The following is a 17009-nucleotide window of genomic DNA, read 5'->3' as shown; positions in this document are numbered from 1 at the left end:
CAGCGTCACAGTTATGGCTCAGATAAATGGGAAATGCAAACACCGGCTGTATTTCCAGACCACTGTGGTGGAGACTTTGGAAGCCAGAGAGAAACACTAAGCAACTCTGGACTTTCCTGTGCTGCTGACTGAGATCTAAAAATAAAGCTGACTTGCTCTGATAAAGCGTACTTAAGGACGTATCACAATGGCTCCGTCCTGTAATCTCTGCTGCCTCTGAAAATTGATGAGGTGATAAAACAATGGGCCCTCTTCCCATAGTAACTGCTGCTGTTATAGCTGCTGTAGGTGCACTGTTCCCTGCACTATATATATATATATATATATATATATATATATATATATATATATATAAACTATGAATTCCATTCATTTTCTACTTACTGTTTATTCTTATGTGCCAAAAACTAATGCATCAATTTTGTTCTGATTAAGCAGAAAATTCTCAGCTACCCAAGATTTAATATCTAAAATGTTGTTAAAAATGGCATAATTTGGACTTGGGTCGTTGGGAAACATGATCCGGTTACATCTGATCAATTGCTTGTTATCATTCTGACAGCTGGAGGCGGGCCTCCCTGGTACTATGGAGGCGCACTTAAGGAAGCAGTCGGTGAACGTGAACTTGTGCGTCATTGGTGTAAAGAAAAGGAAACCTTGAGGTACACCATAGTTCCAGCTATAACTGATAAACAATTCCCTACATTTACAAGTAATTTTCCATCAGCGAGTTATGACTTGAGCCAGGTGTTTGGATCCGTTTGAGCCTACCTGATAGAACGATGGTGTCTACGGCACTAGAGTCCGTGTTTAGGTCTGCTAATGCCAGTCGTGAGAGTTTGTTCAGGTCCATGTGCTAAATTGCAATGGGAACTCTCTAGCTTTGCATTGGGCTCATGTTTGATCTCAAATGTAGTTGTAAACGGGGAGAAGCATGCGAGTCTTTGTGTGCCTCTGAGTGGGAGAAGCAGCAATGTTTCATACATTTTTGCAGCACCCAAACTCTGATCCTAACACACACAGAGGCTTAAAAACGGGGATTATGAGCTGTATTTGTAGGTGTGAATGCAGAGCAATATTTCCTTTCAGGTCTCTCATCTCTTTATCTTGCGGCCAAGCGCTTCCCTTTGATCTCAGCTTCAATTTGGCGTGTTTCATTGTGCGGTCCTATGTGGCTCCTGGAGCCCGCTGGCCCATTCACGGAGCTCCATAATAGGCTTCTAATTATCCCAGGACCTCATCAAGTTTTTTTAAGGAAGGGTAGGGGGGCGGGGGGGGGGGGGGCACAGTCAAAGCCTCCTCCTTGTGTGGGTTGGCATGGCGACTGCAGAAGGGGGATGCAGTCCTTGGTGAAGGAGGCCACCAAAAGGACCGCCATACTTGTTTTCTCTCAGAACAGAAGAAGGGAAATGAAATGTGTTATCCATGTTGATTGGGGGGGGGGGATATAAGCGCCGTGCCATAAATATTCACCCACATTAGAGTTTTTAATGCTTTATTGCTTTGCTTACACAAGTTTAGATGTCTCCTTTTTTTTTTTTGACTGGAATTAATATAGTCTCCCATAAAACATTTGAGACAAAATCAAAAGCAATTTGGGAAATGAATTTCCAAATTCAAATCCAAAATGAGTGAAATGCACAGTGCCGTCTTTATATCTCTTGCATGGCACTGCATACATAACTCAGCTTAAGTGCACAAAAGTGCAGCTCTGGAAAAAAACAAAACAAGCAATGAAGAGCCCACTGCAAATTGATCAGTTCTCTGATTTTACTCATTAGAGGTTTATGTTTGAGAAGAATGAACATTGTTGTTTTATTCTATGGACAACGCGTCTCCAAAGGAAACGAGTTCATGTCCGTTTAGAAACAAGGACGCCTCATGTTTGAGCTCAGGAGGAGTTCAGAAACCAATATCTGGCGGAATAACCAGGAGGTTTTGAGTGGAGAGGTCTCTTCATTCCCCTCCAGAGCTTTGAGTTTTAATTTGTGGGTCAACCATGAATGAACTCGGGATTATGGGAAAGTTCTGACCTCTTTAGCAGCAGCTCCACGCGGGCCTCGTCTGGTCGCGCGGCGCCCTTCCCACTTCCTGTTTGCGGTGTCATGGAGATGGTCCGCTTCCACGCGAGAGCCACAAAAACACCACGAGCGGCTCGGTGACGCTGCAGAGTCAAAGCGCGAAGAGATATAAATAGGTGGTGAAAAATTGGGGAGTTTTTTTTTTTATGGATACATTTGTCATTAAAAGCTCTGTGTAAAAAAATAATAATAATAATAAAAAAAATCACGTCCTCGCAGTGCCCTGATTCAGACACCTCCGATTTCTTTTTTTTTTTTTTAGTTGCTAGGCAACCACGGAGCGCCACGGCAACGCTGGAAGTTAAAGGCTGACAAGTCAGCGGGGTGAAAAACAAAACAAACAAGAAGAAGAAGAAGAAGAAGTAGAAGAAGAGTGGATTGTTGGTCGAATCACTATGTTTTATAGCCAGCTGACAGTGACAACGATACACTGTCACCGCTGAGTAACTATCCGGCGCTGCTGAATGTCTTCCACTGCAATTTGACCACTACCGAAGAAGAAGAAGAAGTAGGTGACTTTGCGTTGAAAACTGAAAACTCACAGTTTTTTGTGAAATTCAGAAAAAGAGTCGAAAATAATTGCGCCAGATTTTGAGTTACCAGTTGTAACTAGTGAAATAAAAACTTAACCTTCTGGTAAACATTTAATTGAATTAAATAAATAAATAAATAAATAAATAAATAAATAAATAAATAAATAAATAAATAAATAAGGATTTTGAACAAAACACGACTTTGAAAGTCGTGTTTCAAAGTCGTGAGAAAAATGACTGTTTTCAAGTTGATGCAGAACATTTTTATTTTTTTATTTTCCCTCTGTTTTGGATTATATGAGGCAGAGCAACACAAAGTAGTGCATCAAAATGAAAGAAAAGTGCAAACTTTGCTACTGCGATCCCTTTCGGTGTGACTCTGCAAAACAAAGTCCAGTGCAACTCAGTGCGTGGCATCTTATTTCTGTGAAGGCCTCTGAGGTTCTGCTGTGGCGTCGCAAAAGGGCTGAGGTAGGGGAGAAGTTTAAAGTGAGATTTGGTTTTTAACTAAGCAACATCACTGTTCCATACGTTGTCTAAAATGGACAAAGTACGGCGTAACTACAAACCTACCAGGACCTGGATGGATGCCCACCTTTCTTTCTGTTCGCGGTGCACATTCACATGAGCGAAAGCACATTCATGGCGACACAAATGGACCCAGAACAACATCTGAAGCGCCTCGACTCCTCACTTGCCTAAGGTACGTTTAGTCTTCATAATTCAAAAATAACAAGATGGCACATATGGGAGAGTTGCAAGACCAAAATCAGTCGTGACCATAAATAAATCAACCAGCCCAGATTCACAAAAAAACAAAAAGAAATTTGATGATCCTCAAAACTCTTGGGAAAATGTTCTGTGTTCTGGTGAAACGGAGTGGAACTTTGGGATGATGTGCATGCCTTAACATTTGGAGAAAAACATTTGAAAAGAGAGTCCTACCATGAGTCCATGGCCTAGTCAAAGCTTGCAGTCGAATCGGGCAATTTTTGAAACATAAAAAGAAATGCAAAAAAAGCAATCTGTAGATTGTAAGGAGGCAATGCTTTTTCACAAATGTTGAATATAATTTGTTGTCTAATCAGGACTAGTGACCGGCCGCAGCACGAGGAGAGTGGACAGATTCGTCTCATGCGATCTCACGCCTTATGGAAGTACTCTTTGTTACAGAACAAATGGCGCCTTTCAAACGCTACCTCACTACAGGATGATCAGGATTTATCCAAATACGCACCGATATAATGCACCTGACCATTTACTCATTTACTCATTTACCGATTCTATTTACTCAGCTTGTTTATGTTAAAGTACAAATAAGAATAAGGTCAATTTTTTCCTATTATTGCCACAGTTACGTTGAAACATGTCAAATGAATCAGTAAAAGCAAAAATGCAAACAAAACCAGTTTGAGGAATATACATGTAAAATGCTAGATCAAATTGCAAACACACACACACACACACATACCCCCCCCCACACACACACACACACACATATATATAAAAGTTTGATGGTTTCTGCATCCCCTCTTTGTCTTCTGTTCTGCAAATAGACTGCTGCCACTTCACAGTGACACTTGTGGATTGAAGCCAGACATTGTCAGCTCATTATCGACACCCTGTCATGTGTTGTCAGCTAGTTCTCTGCCTTCTTCTCTCTCTCTCTGTCTGTCTGTTTGTGTGTGTGTGCGTGTGTGTGTGTGTGTGTGTGTGTGTGTGTGTGTGTGTGTGTGTGTGTGTGTGTGTGTGTGTGTGTGTGTGTGTGTGTGTGTGTGTGTGTGTGGTTGAACGAAGTGTGGGAGGAATTTGAACTGAAAGATGTCTCCCTGCTCTGGCTCCTCGTCTGGGGATTATAACTGCGGGAGCTGCGCTGCGGGCGGCCATGCAGAAGTCAATACAGTGCTGTGGTGATGCAGTCACACCCATTAATCTTTGTCACACTTTCATCAGATATGAGCCACAGACTTTGAGGTAATATCGGGGGGGTTTTGCGGAAAAATAACTCCAAGCGCTGCATACAAGGGAAGAGGCTTTTAGTTGTTTTTTTATGAATAAAAATTCTGAATAGTGTGGTGTGCTCTTATTTTTTTACTTCCATCAGTCAGTATTTCCATCTGCCCTGACTCAAAGTCTTACATTTGAGTCTTAGATGACCAGAGGTGTCTTTACTACATGGAACTTGTTTTGACACATACAGTGGGTCAAATAAATATCGAGCACATCACAGGTTTTCTTAGTAAACATACTATAAAAGTGCTATTGAAGTTTTCAACCCAAACAATCCGTACTTAGAGAGAAACCAAAACAAATAAGTTCAGAAATGAAGTTATGTGTAATGAGGTGAAATAACGGAGAGAGGAAAGTGTAGAAATAGGAGGCTGAAAAAGACACGAGAAGCCAAGAGGCCAGCTGAAATCTATCAGTGATCAGAAAGCCGTCCTAACCCTGGGCAGCACGAATGAACGTCATCTGGTTCGGTCCAAACAAAACCAGATGCACCCGAGTCGTCCCTGAGCCATCACGGACCGCTGTCACGAGGCTCACGAACGAAGTGAGTCAGGATTCGGTTTCCACTCTCCTCAGCTGTGGAGTCCCTGACAAAACTGTGCAGAAACTGAACACGTTTCTATCTACCGCAGCTTTGCTGTGAGGCTCAAAGATAATCGCATCTGGTCATTTCAGCTGTTCCTGCATTATATTTGATGTGCTTCAAGGTTTTTGATTGCTTCAGTTGACCCCGTTTTTGGGCTTAAATGCCCTTCAATCTCTATACAGATTTTTTCCTTTTTTTGTGCCAATATTAAAATCTTTGTATATTTTTGGACTGCTGGTTATGTCTATTTCCTACATGGATTGTCACCGATTCTATTTTGATGTATTTATTTTTCTCCAAGATGCTTTGATGCGTGACACAGTTTGCTGTCTCAGAAAAGAAAAGAAAAGAAAAAAAGAAGATAAAACGTCAACAAGGGCACGATTTCAAGTCATGGTAAAATGTTTGTAGCAAACGTTGTTTGTGTTTTTCTTTTTTTATTAGAACAAGCTTTATTCATCTGTTGTTGTTGGGTTTTTTTTTCTTCTTGTCCTTTCCTGCAAAACATCCTTGCTGCTCACAGCAGGGGGGGAATGAGCCCTCGCTGAGCGCCTCTGTCTCTATTTCCGTCTCAGAAACTTCTGCTTCCCTCCTCGACGCTTCCTCTCTCAGACGTCAGCAGGTTGTGGGGAGACCAAACACGCGTGTTCGTGTCTCGTTTTGGTGTCAGTGTGCCTGCTGAGCGCTTCCTGCTCCCTGACAGCGCTTTGATAGGAATATCCTCCTACAGGGACGGACAAAAGTTGAGTCTGGCCTTCTCTCTCTCTCTCCGTCTCTCTCTCTTGTCTCCATGCTGACAACATCCTCGGAGTTTCCTGACACGCCTCACATTTCTGGCTCCTCACCGTTGCCCCACCGACAGCCGGGAGACAGAAGTGAGGGATAGGCAGTGGGCGCAGAGTTCGCCGGCGACGAAACTCGGTTGGGGGGGTTGGTGTCGTGTTTTGTCGCGTGGCGTTTGAAAGCAGCAGACAAGTGAGACGCGCTCAGCGTGCAGAAAGGGAGGAAATGAACAATGCAAGGGGGAAGTGATCAGTAATCTGCAAAAGCTCGCTGTCGGCCTCTGCTGCGAACAGCCCGTCTGGATCTCATTATGGGTAAATTAATTTGGCACAGAGCCTCCGACCCAAACGTTCATGAGCAAATTGAGGAAGTGAGTGTGCCTCTGTGTGATTACGGGAGCAGTGAAAAACAGTGAGAGGTAAGATTTGGCACATGGTTTTTTTTCTTTCTTTTTGTCCTGTGATTTCCCTGAGTGGCACTGAAAACCCAGTTTGCTCTATTACATCTCTCTGCACTCATTACGAGACTTCTTCAAATCTCCCATGTGGCTCGGCTGCGACTAGAAAAGCAAATTCCTGCTCAAACACTGCTGCAGTGTTGCAACCGATGCCTTTTTGCCGCTCTTGTGTTCTGTCAGGCCGCTTAATTGTCGCAGGCAGAAATGAGAGCGGAGCGCAGAAGAAGTGCATGTTTTGTTTTATTCCTTTGGTGAGACGTTTGAGCGAACGCTTGTAGGTAAAACAATAAATATCTCAATCTGGTTATTAACAGCTATGCTTTGTCTGCTTTTCCTCCCCCCCCACCCCATTATTGATGTGCAACCAAAAATAAACAATGATTTCTCAGAAAACAGACAGAACTGCGACAATTGGGCTGACATGCTGGCACCATGCGCTGTGTTCTGCTTCCAGCTCATCAGAACCGAGCCAGATCCGACTGAACAGCGGCCAGATTTCGCCTGGATTAACATTTGTGAATCTGACGGACACCAGCATAAGAACCAAGAAACGCTCACAGCAACATTTGGCTTCCAAATGCCGACATGCCGCTGAGCGAGGGCACTTATAAAACCCAAAGTCGCCAAACATTCTGCATGTTGTTGGACAAGTGTGCACACACATTTGTTAATTGTGATATTGGAGTTAGATTGGTTCATCTTCACTCGGACTAGACGGCTTGTGTTGCTGATCAATGGAGTCTTAATTTCTGATACTTTGACTAGTCTCCTTCATAATGCCAGTCATTCTCAAGTTAAGCGTTAACATATCCAGTGTGCGTCGTCCCTTTTACCAGCTACACTCATCCTTGGTGCTCCACGGTCTCTGTAACAGTTTGACGTCCGTAACCGGGTCTGGTCCTGTATCAGCGGAGGCCTAAAGACGGATGAATAACGAATAAATCATCTTTAGAGGCAAGATTTGTTTTTGAGGCAGGGTTTGCATAAGAGCAGAAAACGAAACAAAGACTAAAGGTGTGTAGGCATGAAGAGAGACGCAGCACAACAAAGACGAAAAATGTGAGAAAAAAATGAAGGGAACACGGGAGACACGGAAGGAGGTAATAAGTCACAGCAGACAGATGTGAAAGCAACTAAACTGTATCAGAGTGTGCAGTGAGCATGAAGCTAAACCAACTGGGAAGAACAGACACTCAAAATCATACAAGGAAGCAAAACATTAGCACAAGAGCAAGGGACTGTGAAGCCACAACACGTTTAACAAAACTATGCATAGAGCTGTTCATCCACGATGTTGTTATGCATCAACAGAAAACTACAAAGGCTAAAGAAGAAGAAAAGCACCAGACTGTGGCACAGATAGTTGAAACCACAATGCTAAACAGTGATTTGGCAGATGAGAGCTCCCACGGTGCCGATTTGAAACCATTTCATCTGTTGGACCCCGTAAACCAGTGCTGTCCAGACTTTTCTCCATTTGGACCGAGATCACACACACCAAGTACATTTAGCCAAGTTTAGTAAATGGAGATGTCCATATTTGTGGTCATACGTATTCCAACAGTAAAATCAATAAAGACATAACCTTGAATTGAGTGTACATCTGTAACCTGGATCCTCACCAATGCACCTACGTCGAACCCGGGATTGAACCCGTTCCAGGCCCTGCAGTGCAAAAAGACCGAAACAGACAATCTGGTGAAGCAAAGAGAAAGTAAACCAGAGCGAGGAACTGGCCTGTGATTGACAGATGTGTCACCTGAAAAGTTTCAAATACTTGCAGTACCTCACTCTGCATGAATGTAACCACAGCAACATAGTGTCTTATTCTTCATTGTCTACCTTTGAAATGCTGCCTCGCCTTTTGTGACAGCACTACAAGTTCACATCACTGATACATGCAGAGCTTTACCTGTAAACCCACTAGAACAACGGTTCCCGACCGAGTCCAACATGTTTTAGATGCGTCTCCGTTTTAGCACTCCTCATTCAAATGACTGCGCAACCTGTTCAAGGATTCAGGGATTTTTTTATTGGCGTACAACCTTGATAATCTGCGGTACGAAATTTGTGCTCAGGTCCCAGATCAAGAAATCCACCACAGACACACACAAATTGATGAGTAAATCAAACAAATAAATGAACTAATGAACAATAAAGTAATTTAAGTGATGTATATATGGTGAAGTGTATGTGTGTAAATAATCTATGAGATGAAGCTCCGAGTTCAGGAGTCTGATGGCTGAAGGGAAGAAACTGTTCCTCTGCCTGGTGTGGCAAGTAAAGAGGCACCTAAAACATACAGGCCTGGCGGTGGGGGCTTGAGAACCAAGGCCGGGAACCGCTGGTCTAAAAGACTCTTGAATTGACTTGCAGAAATGAGTGTTCATGGAAAAGAGGGCTGGGATCAACAGAGTTCAGGCATCATTCAGCTTTAGTTCGCAGACGTTCATGGGAAATGTTAAATGAGTCTGCATTATGTGGATTAGTTAAGGAGGATCTCCTTTTTTTTTTTTTTTAAACAACCACGGATAAGCAAGAAAAGCCATTAAGCATATTAATCCAAAACGACCAGGCACACAAGGACAGAGCAGATCCTCATCCAACCTCACCTTCCCCACAGCAGGCACTTGGATTTTATATATATATATATATATATATATATATATATATATATATATATATATATATATATATATATATATATGTATATATATATATATATATATATATATATATATATATATATATATATATATATATATATACATATATATATATATATATATATATATATATATAATATATATATATATATATATATATATATATTTTTTTTTTTTTTTACCCTAAACAAGAAGGAACTGATTTTACAAATGACGCTGAGCTCTGAGTGATTTATGCCAGTCCAGTCTCATCTGATCCTGATGAATGGAAACCATTAACAGGACTCGTCTTGATTTACGAGCCCTATCCCAGCGCTGAGATGAATGGGTGAAAGTGAGCTGGGTGAGCATGTGGTGAGCATTCATAAAGATGTAGGAGTGGGGCGAAGCACACGGGAGCAAATAGCACATGAAAGGAAGAGGGATGAAGTAGAAAGACACAAACAACAACAACAACAACAAAAATGCTCATGTAGTAAAAAGCGAGTGCAGACAGGAAGAGAGAGAAAGAGAGGGGGAGAGAGGAGGGAGGGAGCTTGCAGTCTGGCAAAACAGCATCCTTCCCTCCTTCTCCGCTCCTCCCCTCGGTCCTCTCGGCATCTCTCCCACGCTCCAGCTCCCGCGGCTCCTCCCGGGGAACGCAAACGCCGCTCGGCTCGGTTTCTCCGCGCGAGCCAGCCGCTTGACCCGGTACTTTCCCGCGCGTTGGTCTACCTGCGGCAGCGGAGGTGGGCGCGCGCGGAGTCCTCTGACCCCTCCGACCGCCCACTCGCCTTCCCCAGAGGAGAGAGAGGAGAGAGGAGAGAGAGAGGAGATATGGATGGACTGCGCTTGCCTCCACTCATAGAAGAGGCTCTGGACTCCACAGGTCGGTGCCGCTGCTCGTTTAGTCGGCGCTTTGCTTTTCGCAGCTCGCCCTCTCTCGCGTAGGCTCGGGAGAAAGGAGAGGCGGGGGGCGGGAGGAAAGGTAGCGGCTCGCTGTTTGTCTCAGCCGAGGAAGTGTTTACAGCCACTACCGGGGTTGTTGAGAGGAGGTGGCCGCGCGCGCGAGGAGACAGGGAGATGATTGTTTTCATTATGAGTGGGCACCGTGGGGTCAGCTGTGGGCATATGCTCACTTTTGATGGAGACTGTGAGGTGAGACACGGCTGCCAGCCAACAGTGTAATGCAGGCCCGGCGTTGGCTCTGTTACATGAGTAGCATATGTTATTGTCAGGGTTGAGAATTGTATTTTCTCTCTCTTCTCTCTTTCTTCTGTCTCTCTCTCTCTCTCTCTCTCTCTCTCTCTCTCTCTCTCTCTCTCTCTCTCTCTCTCTCTCTCTCTCTCTTTCCTCTGCAAGGTCGTGCTGAACAGCTGCAGCTTTATTCCATGGAGCGTTGTTACATTAAGCACAGAGCATTCTTGTTTTCTAAATCTGTGATTTTTTTACTGAGAAAAATCTCTGGAATGTTTTCTGTGTGTGTGTGTGTGTGTGTGTGTGTGTCCAAACAAAGAGGAATCTTGTTTTGCATGTTTTGAATGCTTGTGCAGACAGGGCGGCCCTGTGAGGAACTCTGTTTTGAGGATGTTTATCAGTGTGCAGAGAAAGCCGGGTCCAGAGGCCTGCCGGTCCGCCTGCGTCCAGGCTTCCTGTCAAGCCCTGCCCTTAAACTGAACTTCGGCGGGCCGCCTTTGTGTGTGAACTGGATGAGGCGTAAGTCATGTGCGCACTGCCTCGAAAAGGGTTCCAACTTTTATCTGGACGTGGATTCCTTATTACGATTTGGTCTTAATTTTGACCGGACCGTTCTAAAGCATAGATTTGCTTGTTTTTTTTTTCACAACAAACTTCTGTTTCCCTGCTGAATGAACGCTTCTCCACAGCATGATGCAGCCACTACCAAGCTTTACCAGTTGGATGAAGTGTTCAGATTGATGTACTGCGCTATCTTAGTTTCAGATAGCGCAGTACATCATTATCTTAGTTTCAGATAATGAGTTAAAGGGTGCTTCTTTAGATGTTCCAAGCCCGACTCAATATTTTGTCACCTAAATGTTCTTTGCAGTGAACACTTTTTGTTCACAAGTGCTCTCCAACAAATCCTCTGAGGCCAGAATCAGTTGTATTGAGATTCATTTACACACAGAGGGTCACTGATAACCTGTCAACTTCTGAAAGCAACTGATTTCATTTAAGGGTGCTGGAGTAAAATGGTGCAGGATACAAATGGATGCTTGTTTTTTGTATTTTTATTTGTAAAACTATCTCAAACCACAAACTACTTTTTTAGAATTTTTTTTTAGTTACATTGCATCCCAATAAAATGCATTGAAATTTGCGTTTGTAATATGTTTTTAAAACAATATGAGCCTGGCATTAGAGAAACGTCTTCCAGGGATACAACGAGTGAAGCGCGTGCAGCTACAATCACTTATTAAGACAGTTTCTGGTTAACCAGGGAGCATTTTACCTTCCTAAAACAACAAACCAACAAATCCCGTAGCATTTTAAGCGTCCGAAACTCATAAAATACTTACTGAATCATTTGTATGTACTCGCTAATGCTGCTTAATACACTGCTGAAGGCTGTGTATTGACCATCACAACACATGGATGCCTTCTCAGGAGAAAACTCTTCCTCCCTAACAAGCTTGTTGCTGTTGTGGTAACTCCACAGACCTCTTTCCTTTCATCGTAGCCCGAGGCCTGCTGGTGACGCGGAAAATTCACCATGCAGTGACGGCAAGTGTGTTTTCTTCAGTAATAACCGCCCTGACTGTTTCATTATATCAACACTCAAGCGAGCGTAAAGTGGACAGAGTGATGGCTGGCATTAGCTCATGCTCAGAATTACACAGAGTTGCGAGTCTAAAATGGTTTAACACGCCTTTACTCTAACTGAGGTCATTTCTGACCAGACATCAGTCATCAATCTGGCATGTGAAAAGGGATTTTTTTTTCTTCTTTTTCTATCATGCTTGGAAAGATTACCGAATCACCGTGGGGGGACGAAAATGCTCCTCGATCCACAAGAACAAAAAGGCAAAACAAAGGTCCTACACAAACACATGCTGTCACTAATCAATGAAACATCATCAGACGTGCGGTTGACATTTGCAGCTGTCTAAAAACATTCTCCTCTGCTGGTCCTCCTCCCACTTGCTCGAGCCGCCAAGCGTTTCTCTCAGTTCGTTCCCACTCGATTCCTGATTCCCCCCGTCGTTACCGCTGCCATCCTCTGCTCTCTCCAGCGCCCACACACACACACACACACACACACACACACACACACACACACACACACACACACACACACACACACACACACACACACACACACCCACACACACACACACACACACACACTCCGACACGCATGCACGCCCATGCACTCACGCACAAACCCTTTTGCACCTGACAGTGTCCTCGGCCCACGCAGCTTCTCTCCAGCGTTCGTTGTTGCAACAACAACAGAAATTTCCCTCATCAGGAGTGAAACTTTCCAAAGGCACACCAAGAGGAATCCTCTAAGGCTCTAAACAGCACAGTGTGTCGCCTTAGGAAAACTTTGAAAGCCCTGAGAAACACGACAAGAGAAAATAAATTATGCGTGCTTTTCCAGGCCCCTGGTATTTTTAAGTTGATCTGTCGTGACCTCCTTGGAAATACACTGGGGGGGGAAATAAGTATTGGATGCGGTTTTCTCCTTTGGTTATGTCTAATTAAAGTTGTTGACTTGAAATTCACACCAGCTGTTGTTAATAACATTAGTAATCCACAAATGGAAAAAAAAACCCTGCAATTAGATGATGATTTAAGATATGGGTAATAAAGTGCAATGGCCAGGGAATATGTATTGAACAATCTCACTGTAATTAATCAGGTATGCAGCAGACAAACCTTTGTCATAATGTATCTTGTTTCCATTCTCATGTGTTGTGATTTTTATCCAACAAAATGTCTGCACCTTTTCTAAACAATCCAAGCTTTTTGTTTCTCCCTTATATTCTCAGTTAGATCCGAGTTGAGTTATGTCTCGGATGATTCTATTTCTCTAAAATCGAGAATTTGGAGAGTTTTTCAGGGAGCTTTCAGCCGTCTCTCTTTCTGAAAAACTCACTCCTGTCGTGTTTTCAGAGTCTTGGCAAAAATTTCTCCCAGTCAGTTAGACGGCCCGAGACCGTAATGTTCCCAGATCCGATTTACTGATCCGGTGCTGTTTTGGGAAGTTTCTGTGCAATGCCATTCCTTACAGGCATGTTGTGAGCTAAATCTAGAGATATCTAAAGAGTTCAGTGTTTATCTCAACTCACCCAATTCCTTTGGCTTCACTGACCTGTTCAAAGGCTCAGTTAAAATTTAAAATGGATTGGACATGCTTTTACTTCATCAGTGGAGTATTACGCAGCGAGAGGCGGCTGAGATTGAGTGGAATCCTTTTTGTTTTCATTGAAATCCCGCCCTGTACAATTCCCTCTGAGTATTTTAGACTCCTCCATCAAATATATTGCAAGGAGCAAAAGGTTATGCTCCGTTTGAGGGGAAATTATGTTCTGTACAATTCTACTTTATAGCCCCAGTGCTGCTAACTTGAACTTTTGTTGGCAATGCCATCAGTATATTTTGCAAGCTACAAAGTTCCAAAGGTTTAGAGAGGTTTGGAGAGAGGTCTCGATTCCTTGCTTTTCATTTGCGGCTTGAAATGAGAAACATTTTATAGGCCATCAATTAGGACGACACCAACCAATGTTAATGTGCAGCAGTAAGAAGCAACATCGCCTTCTAAATACGGACAGATTTCAGCAATTTTCTTTTGTTTCTCTCTCAAATTTTGATATCTGTTGCTTGTATACACATAACCTAATTGATAAACTTTGTTTTGATTTCTTTGCGTGTGTTGAGTAATTGAGCTGTTACTGACAGAGTGGATTTAACACGAGAAGTGTTTCCATTCGAGAAATGTTTCCATACTTCCTGGGGAAAAGCGTTGACATACATATTTCGCGCACATGTAAGTGCTTCATTTAAAAAATTATTTCAAAGCACTCTGCAAAAATAAGTGGGCCATCCGTTGTTTTGTCCCTGCTTTGTTCCGTAATGGGAGAACTCTTGAAGCTCTCCAGTGAGTTGAGAAAGTTTCTGCTGATTTCACATTTTCCAGCCTCTCGGGCATCAGTGGCTGGCATTGTAGCACCATTATTAGTTCACCCCTCCTCACCATTAGTCTTTTTATTTTTCCGAAAATTTGCAGCTTTGTGACTTTGTGCTGCTCTCTTTCATTTTGCGCGACGTCAGACCTTGCAAAGAGATTGCTTTCAGGTGGGATTTGTTGATATGTGATCACAGGGATTATTGCTGCATCACTTATTTTTCATGCCTTGTTCTTTCCTGCTGTTCGCCCCTCCTAATGGATTACCGCACGGATGCACAAAGCCCTCCAAACACACGATCCCTGCAGAAATCACCCATCCAGACTCGCACAATTTTTCTGCATGCCCATTTAATGAGGCCAAGTTGTGACACATTCCACAATATATTTCTTTTCCATTGACCCACTTTCCCTTTATTTCTTTTGGAAAGTGCAAACATGGATTTTTTTATTATTTTATTATTATTTAACTCAACACAGTGAGCTAAATGAATGTGTCTGGCGTTTGTAGTCGCCTTTATTGCTGTTGCTCCTCGGTCTCCCCGGAGTTCTCAGGCTCCAAGCACAATAAAGAGAAAGAGACAATCTCACATTGGCCCCGCAGGACCTCCATCTCTGCTTTCAGCTGTTCACTAAACACAAGAGTCAGCAAATCTCCTGCACCGTTGACCCCGGCGAGCACACTCCTGATAAGATCACTCAGGATAGGCGGTTTAAGCATTAAAAAAAGAAAAGAAAAGAAAAGGAAGCAGAAATGAAAAGACAGACAGATTTCCATGGTACGCCAACTCGTGATCGAAAACCCGACTGAATTACCATGGAGACGATCCATATGTTTCCGCGCTGCTCCTCAGGGGTCGCGGTGGGGATGAACCTGAGCACATGGCTGCCCCTGATTACAGCTTAATGGCAAGGAGGGAGCAGCCTGTGAAGCTTCGATTGAAGTCAGAGCTCCTTGTCCTTGCACGTTTCTTATTGTCTTCGCTTGTCGCTCCCATTCACTTACTTACAATCCCCTTCCTCCCTCCCCACACCACTCCACCTCCTCAGCTGTGTGTTATGTGTAGCTGAGGAAGTGAGGCAGGGCAGGGGAAAAGCTACGACGTCAGAGAGAGCAAGGGCTGCTTTTCAGAGCTGGAGCAGGAGGGGGTGGGTGTGTATAATGCATAATCATGTTCATTAAACTCTTGTCTTTTTTGACATTTTAAAATGCAACATATTTTGTAGGGATTTCATACAATTGATCGACACAAAGCTGCATTTAGTCACAAAGTGGAGGTAAATATATTGGTTTTAAAAACTTTGCTAAGAAGAGTCTGAAATTAACCCCTTTACTCTGATACCGTGGAGAAAAACAGGCTTAACTTGTCAAGCGATTTTCCAAAATGTGAACATCTCATAGAGACTAACTTATCCATTATTGGATCATAAAACATGCTTCAAAAGGCCTGCAGCTGAAAGTAGAACAAGGCCAGTGGGAGGTTCAATACAAATGCAACCCAAATGTTTTGTCTTTTTTTTTCTCAGAACATTTGTAAAACCTTTTGAAAATCTGGTATCATTTCCCTTCCATTTAACAATGAAGCAATTTTGCGTCGGTCTATCCCATTCAGTCGCTCTGAAGAAACATTGAGGATTGTTGTGGCAGCCCGGATAAATGTGAAAAGGTTTAAAGGTGATACAGCAATTTCAAATGTGTTGTTAGTGCTTTAAAATGGCTTTAAACTCTTTCGTTCTGGTGCTCACAGGCATGCTACTGCAATAGCACCTCCTTTGCCCCCGAACCCCCAGCAGGAAAGCAGTGGGGTCTCAGACACCACTAAGAAACGTCTTTAATAAAATCAAGAAACCGGCCTAGCAATATCCAATATGCTTTGTGTATGCATTGTGTAAATTTGTTCGACATGAAGTTATATCTTTTATTCAACATATGCCTTAATTTCTGGATATTCGCAGATACAGGAAGGCTACGGCGCATGCAGAAGCTATTGCAAACAGCGTATTCACAGATTTAGACACATATGCGGCACACACACACACCACTGACACCGACACTTGTCTAATCATATTTTTATGCTTGAGCACAAGGCGCCATCACACTGCACCTGTGAAAAGCTGCAGTTCCAGTTTTCAGCCTGCTGTCGTTGCTTTCCGCAGCCAACTGTTGCTCTCACAACAGCGACATGGGACTTTATTTGGTCTGGGAAATTGCTGAGGTGCACGCTGGCATTCAAAGAATATCTTTGCACCCTGCTTCGGATCATATTATACCTGGCTCCGAGATGCGGAATGATGAGTTTGGCCGGAGGCTGTCAGAAGACGTTAGGGTGAAATGATGGCTCCTCACTCCCGAGTTTCTCCTTCTGCAAATTTCCACCCATATTTAATATGCAATCTGCTGTAGCCTCACCTGGCTCACGTTGGTTACCACTGGGGACGTGTTCGCTCTACCCCGCAAATGGCATTGCCACATTTTGTGGCGTTGCAGTCATAAAACTGGAAAATGTTATGCAAACCATCCATACAAAATAGTGTGCAAGCACGAAAGAAAAAAAGATGTGGTTTTCAATTAGCTGTTTTCAAAACAAACCTCTAATCAATAATTTCCTTAAAGAGAAAGGCATTAGCTGTGCCTTTTTCTGCACTTCTCAAACGAGAAGCGAGAAGAAATGTTATTGTTTGTTGAAATTGAGCTGTCTGGCTTATTTTTCGTGGGAAATACCAGCCTGGGGACAAACCAAACCATAATGGTGGCTGCATCA

General features: G+C 43.2%; 1 protein-coding gene across 5 annotated transcripts in view; it reads left to right on the top strand.

The window, feature by feature from the left end:
• The first annotated feature begins 2400 nt into the window (after window positions 1–2400).
• LOC129376914 (coiled-coil domain-containing protein 136-like) overlaps window positions 2401–17009 on the top strand; it is a 35254-nt gene continuing 20645 nt past the window's right edge. Inside the window, exon 1 of one of the 5 annotated variants that reach the window (XM_055056830.1) lies at window positions 2401–2589. Coding sequence is in view for 1 of the 5 variants with exons in the window: in XM_055056622.1 (XP_054912597.1) it covers window positions 9933–9984 (52 nt within the window). In the remaining 4 variants the exon portion in view is untranslated. The other 4 variants (XM_055056986.1, XM_055056622.1, XM_055056763.1 and 1 more) reach the window with 4 other exon arrangements.

Source organism: Poeciliopsis prolifica, unplaced genomic scaffold, assembly GCF_027474105.1.
Source record: "Poeciliopsis prolifica strain line A6 unplaced genomic scaffold, Auburn_PproV2 SCAFFOLD001, whole genome shotgun sequence".
Classification (NCBI taxonomy): domain Eukaryota; kingdom Metazoa; phylum Chordata; class Actinopteri; order Cyprinodontiformes; family Poeciliidae; genus Poeciliopsis; species Poeciliopsis prolifica.
This window is presented reverse-complemented; position numbering and strand designations above follow the sequence as displayed.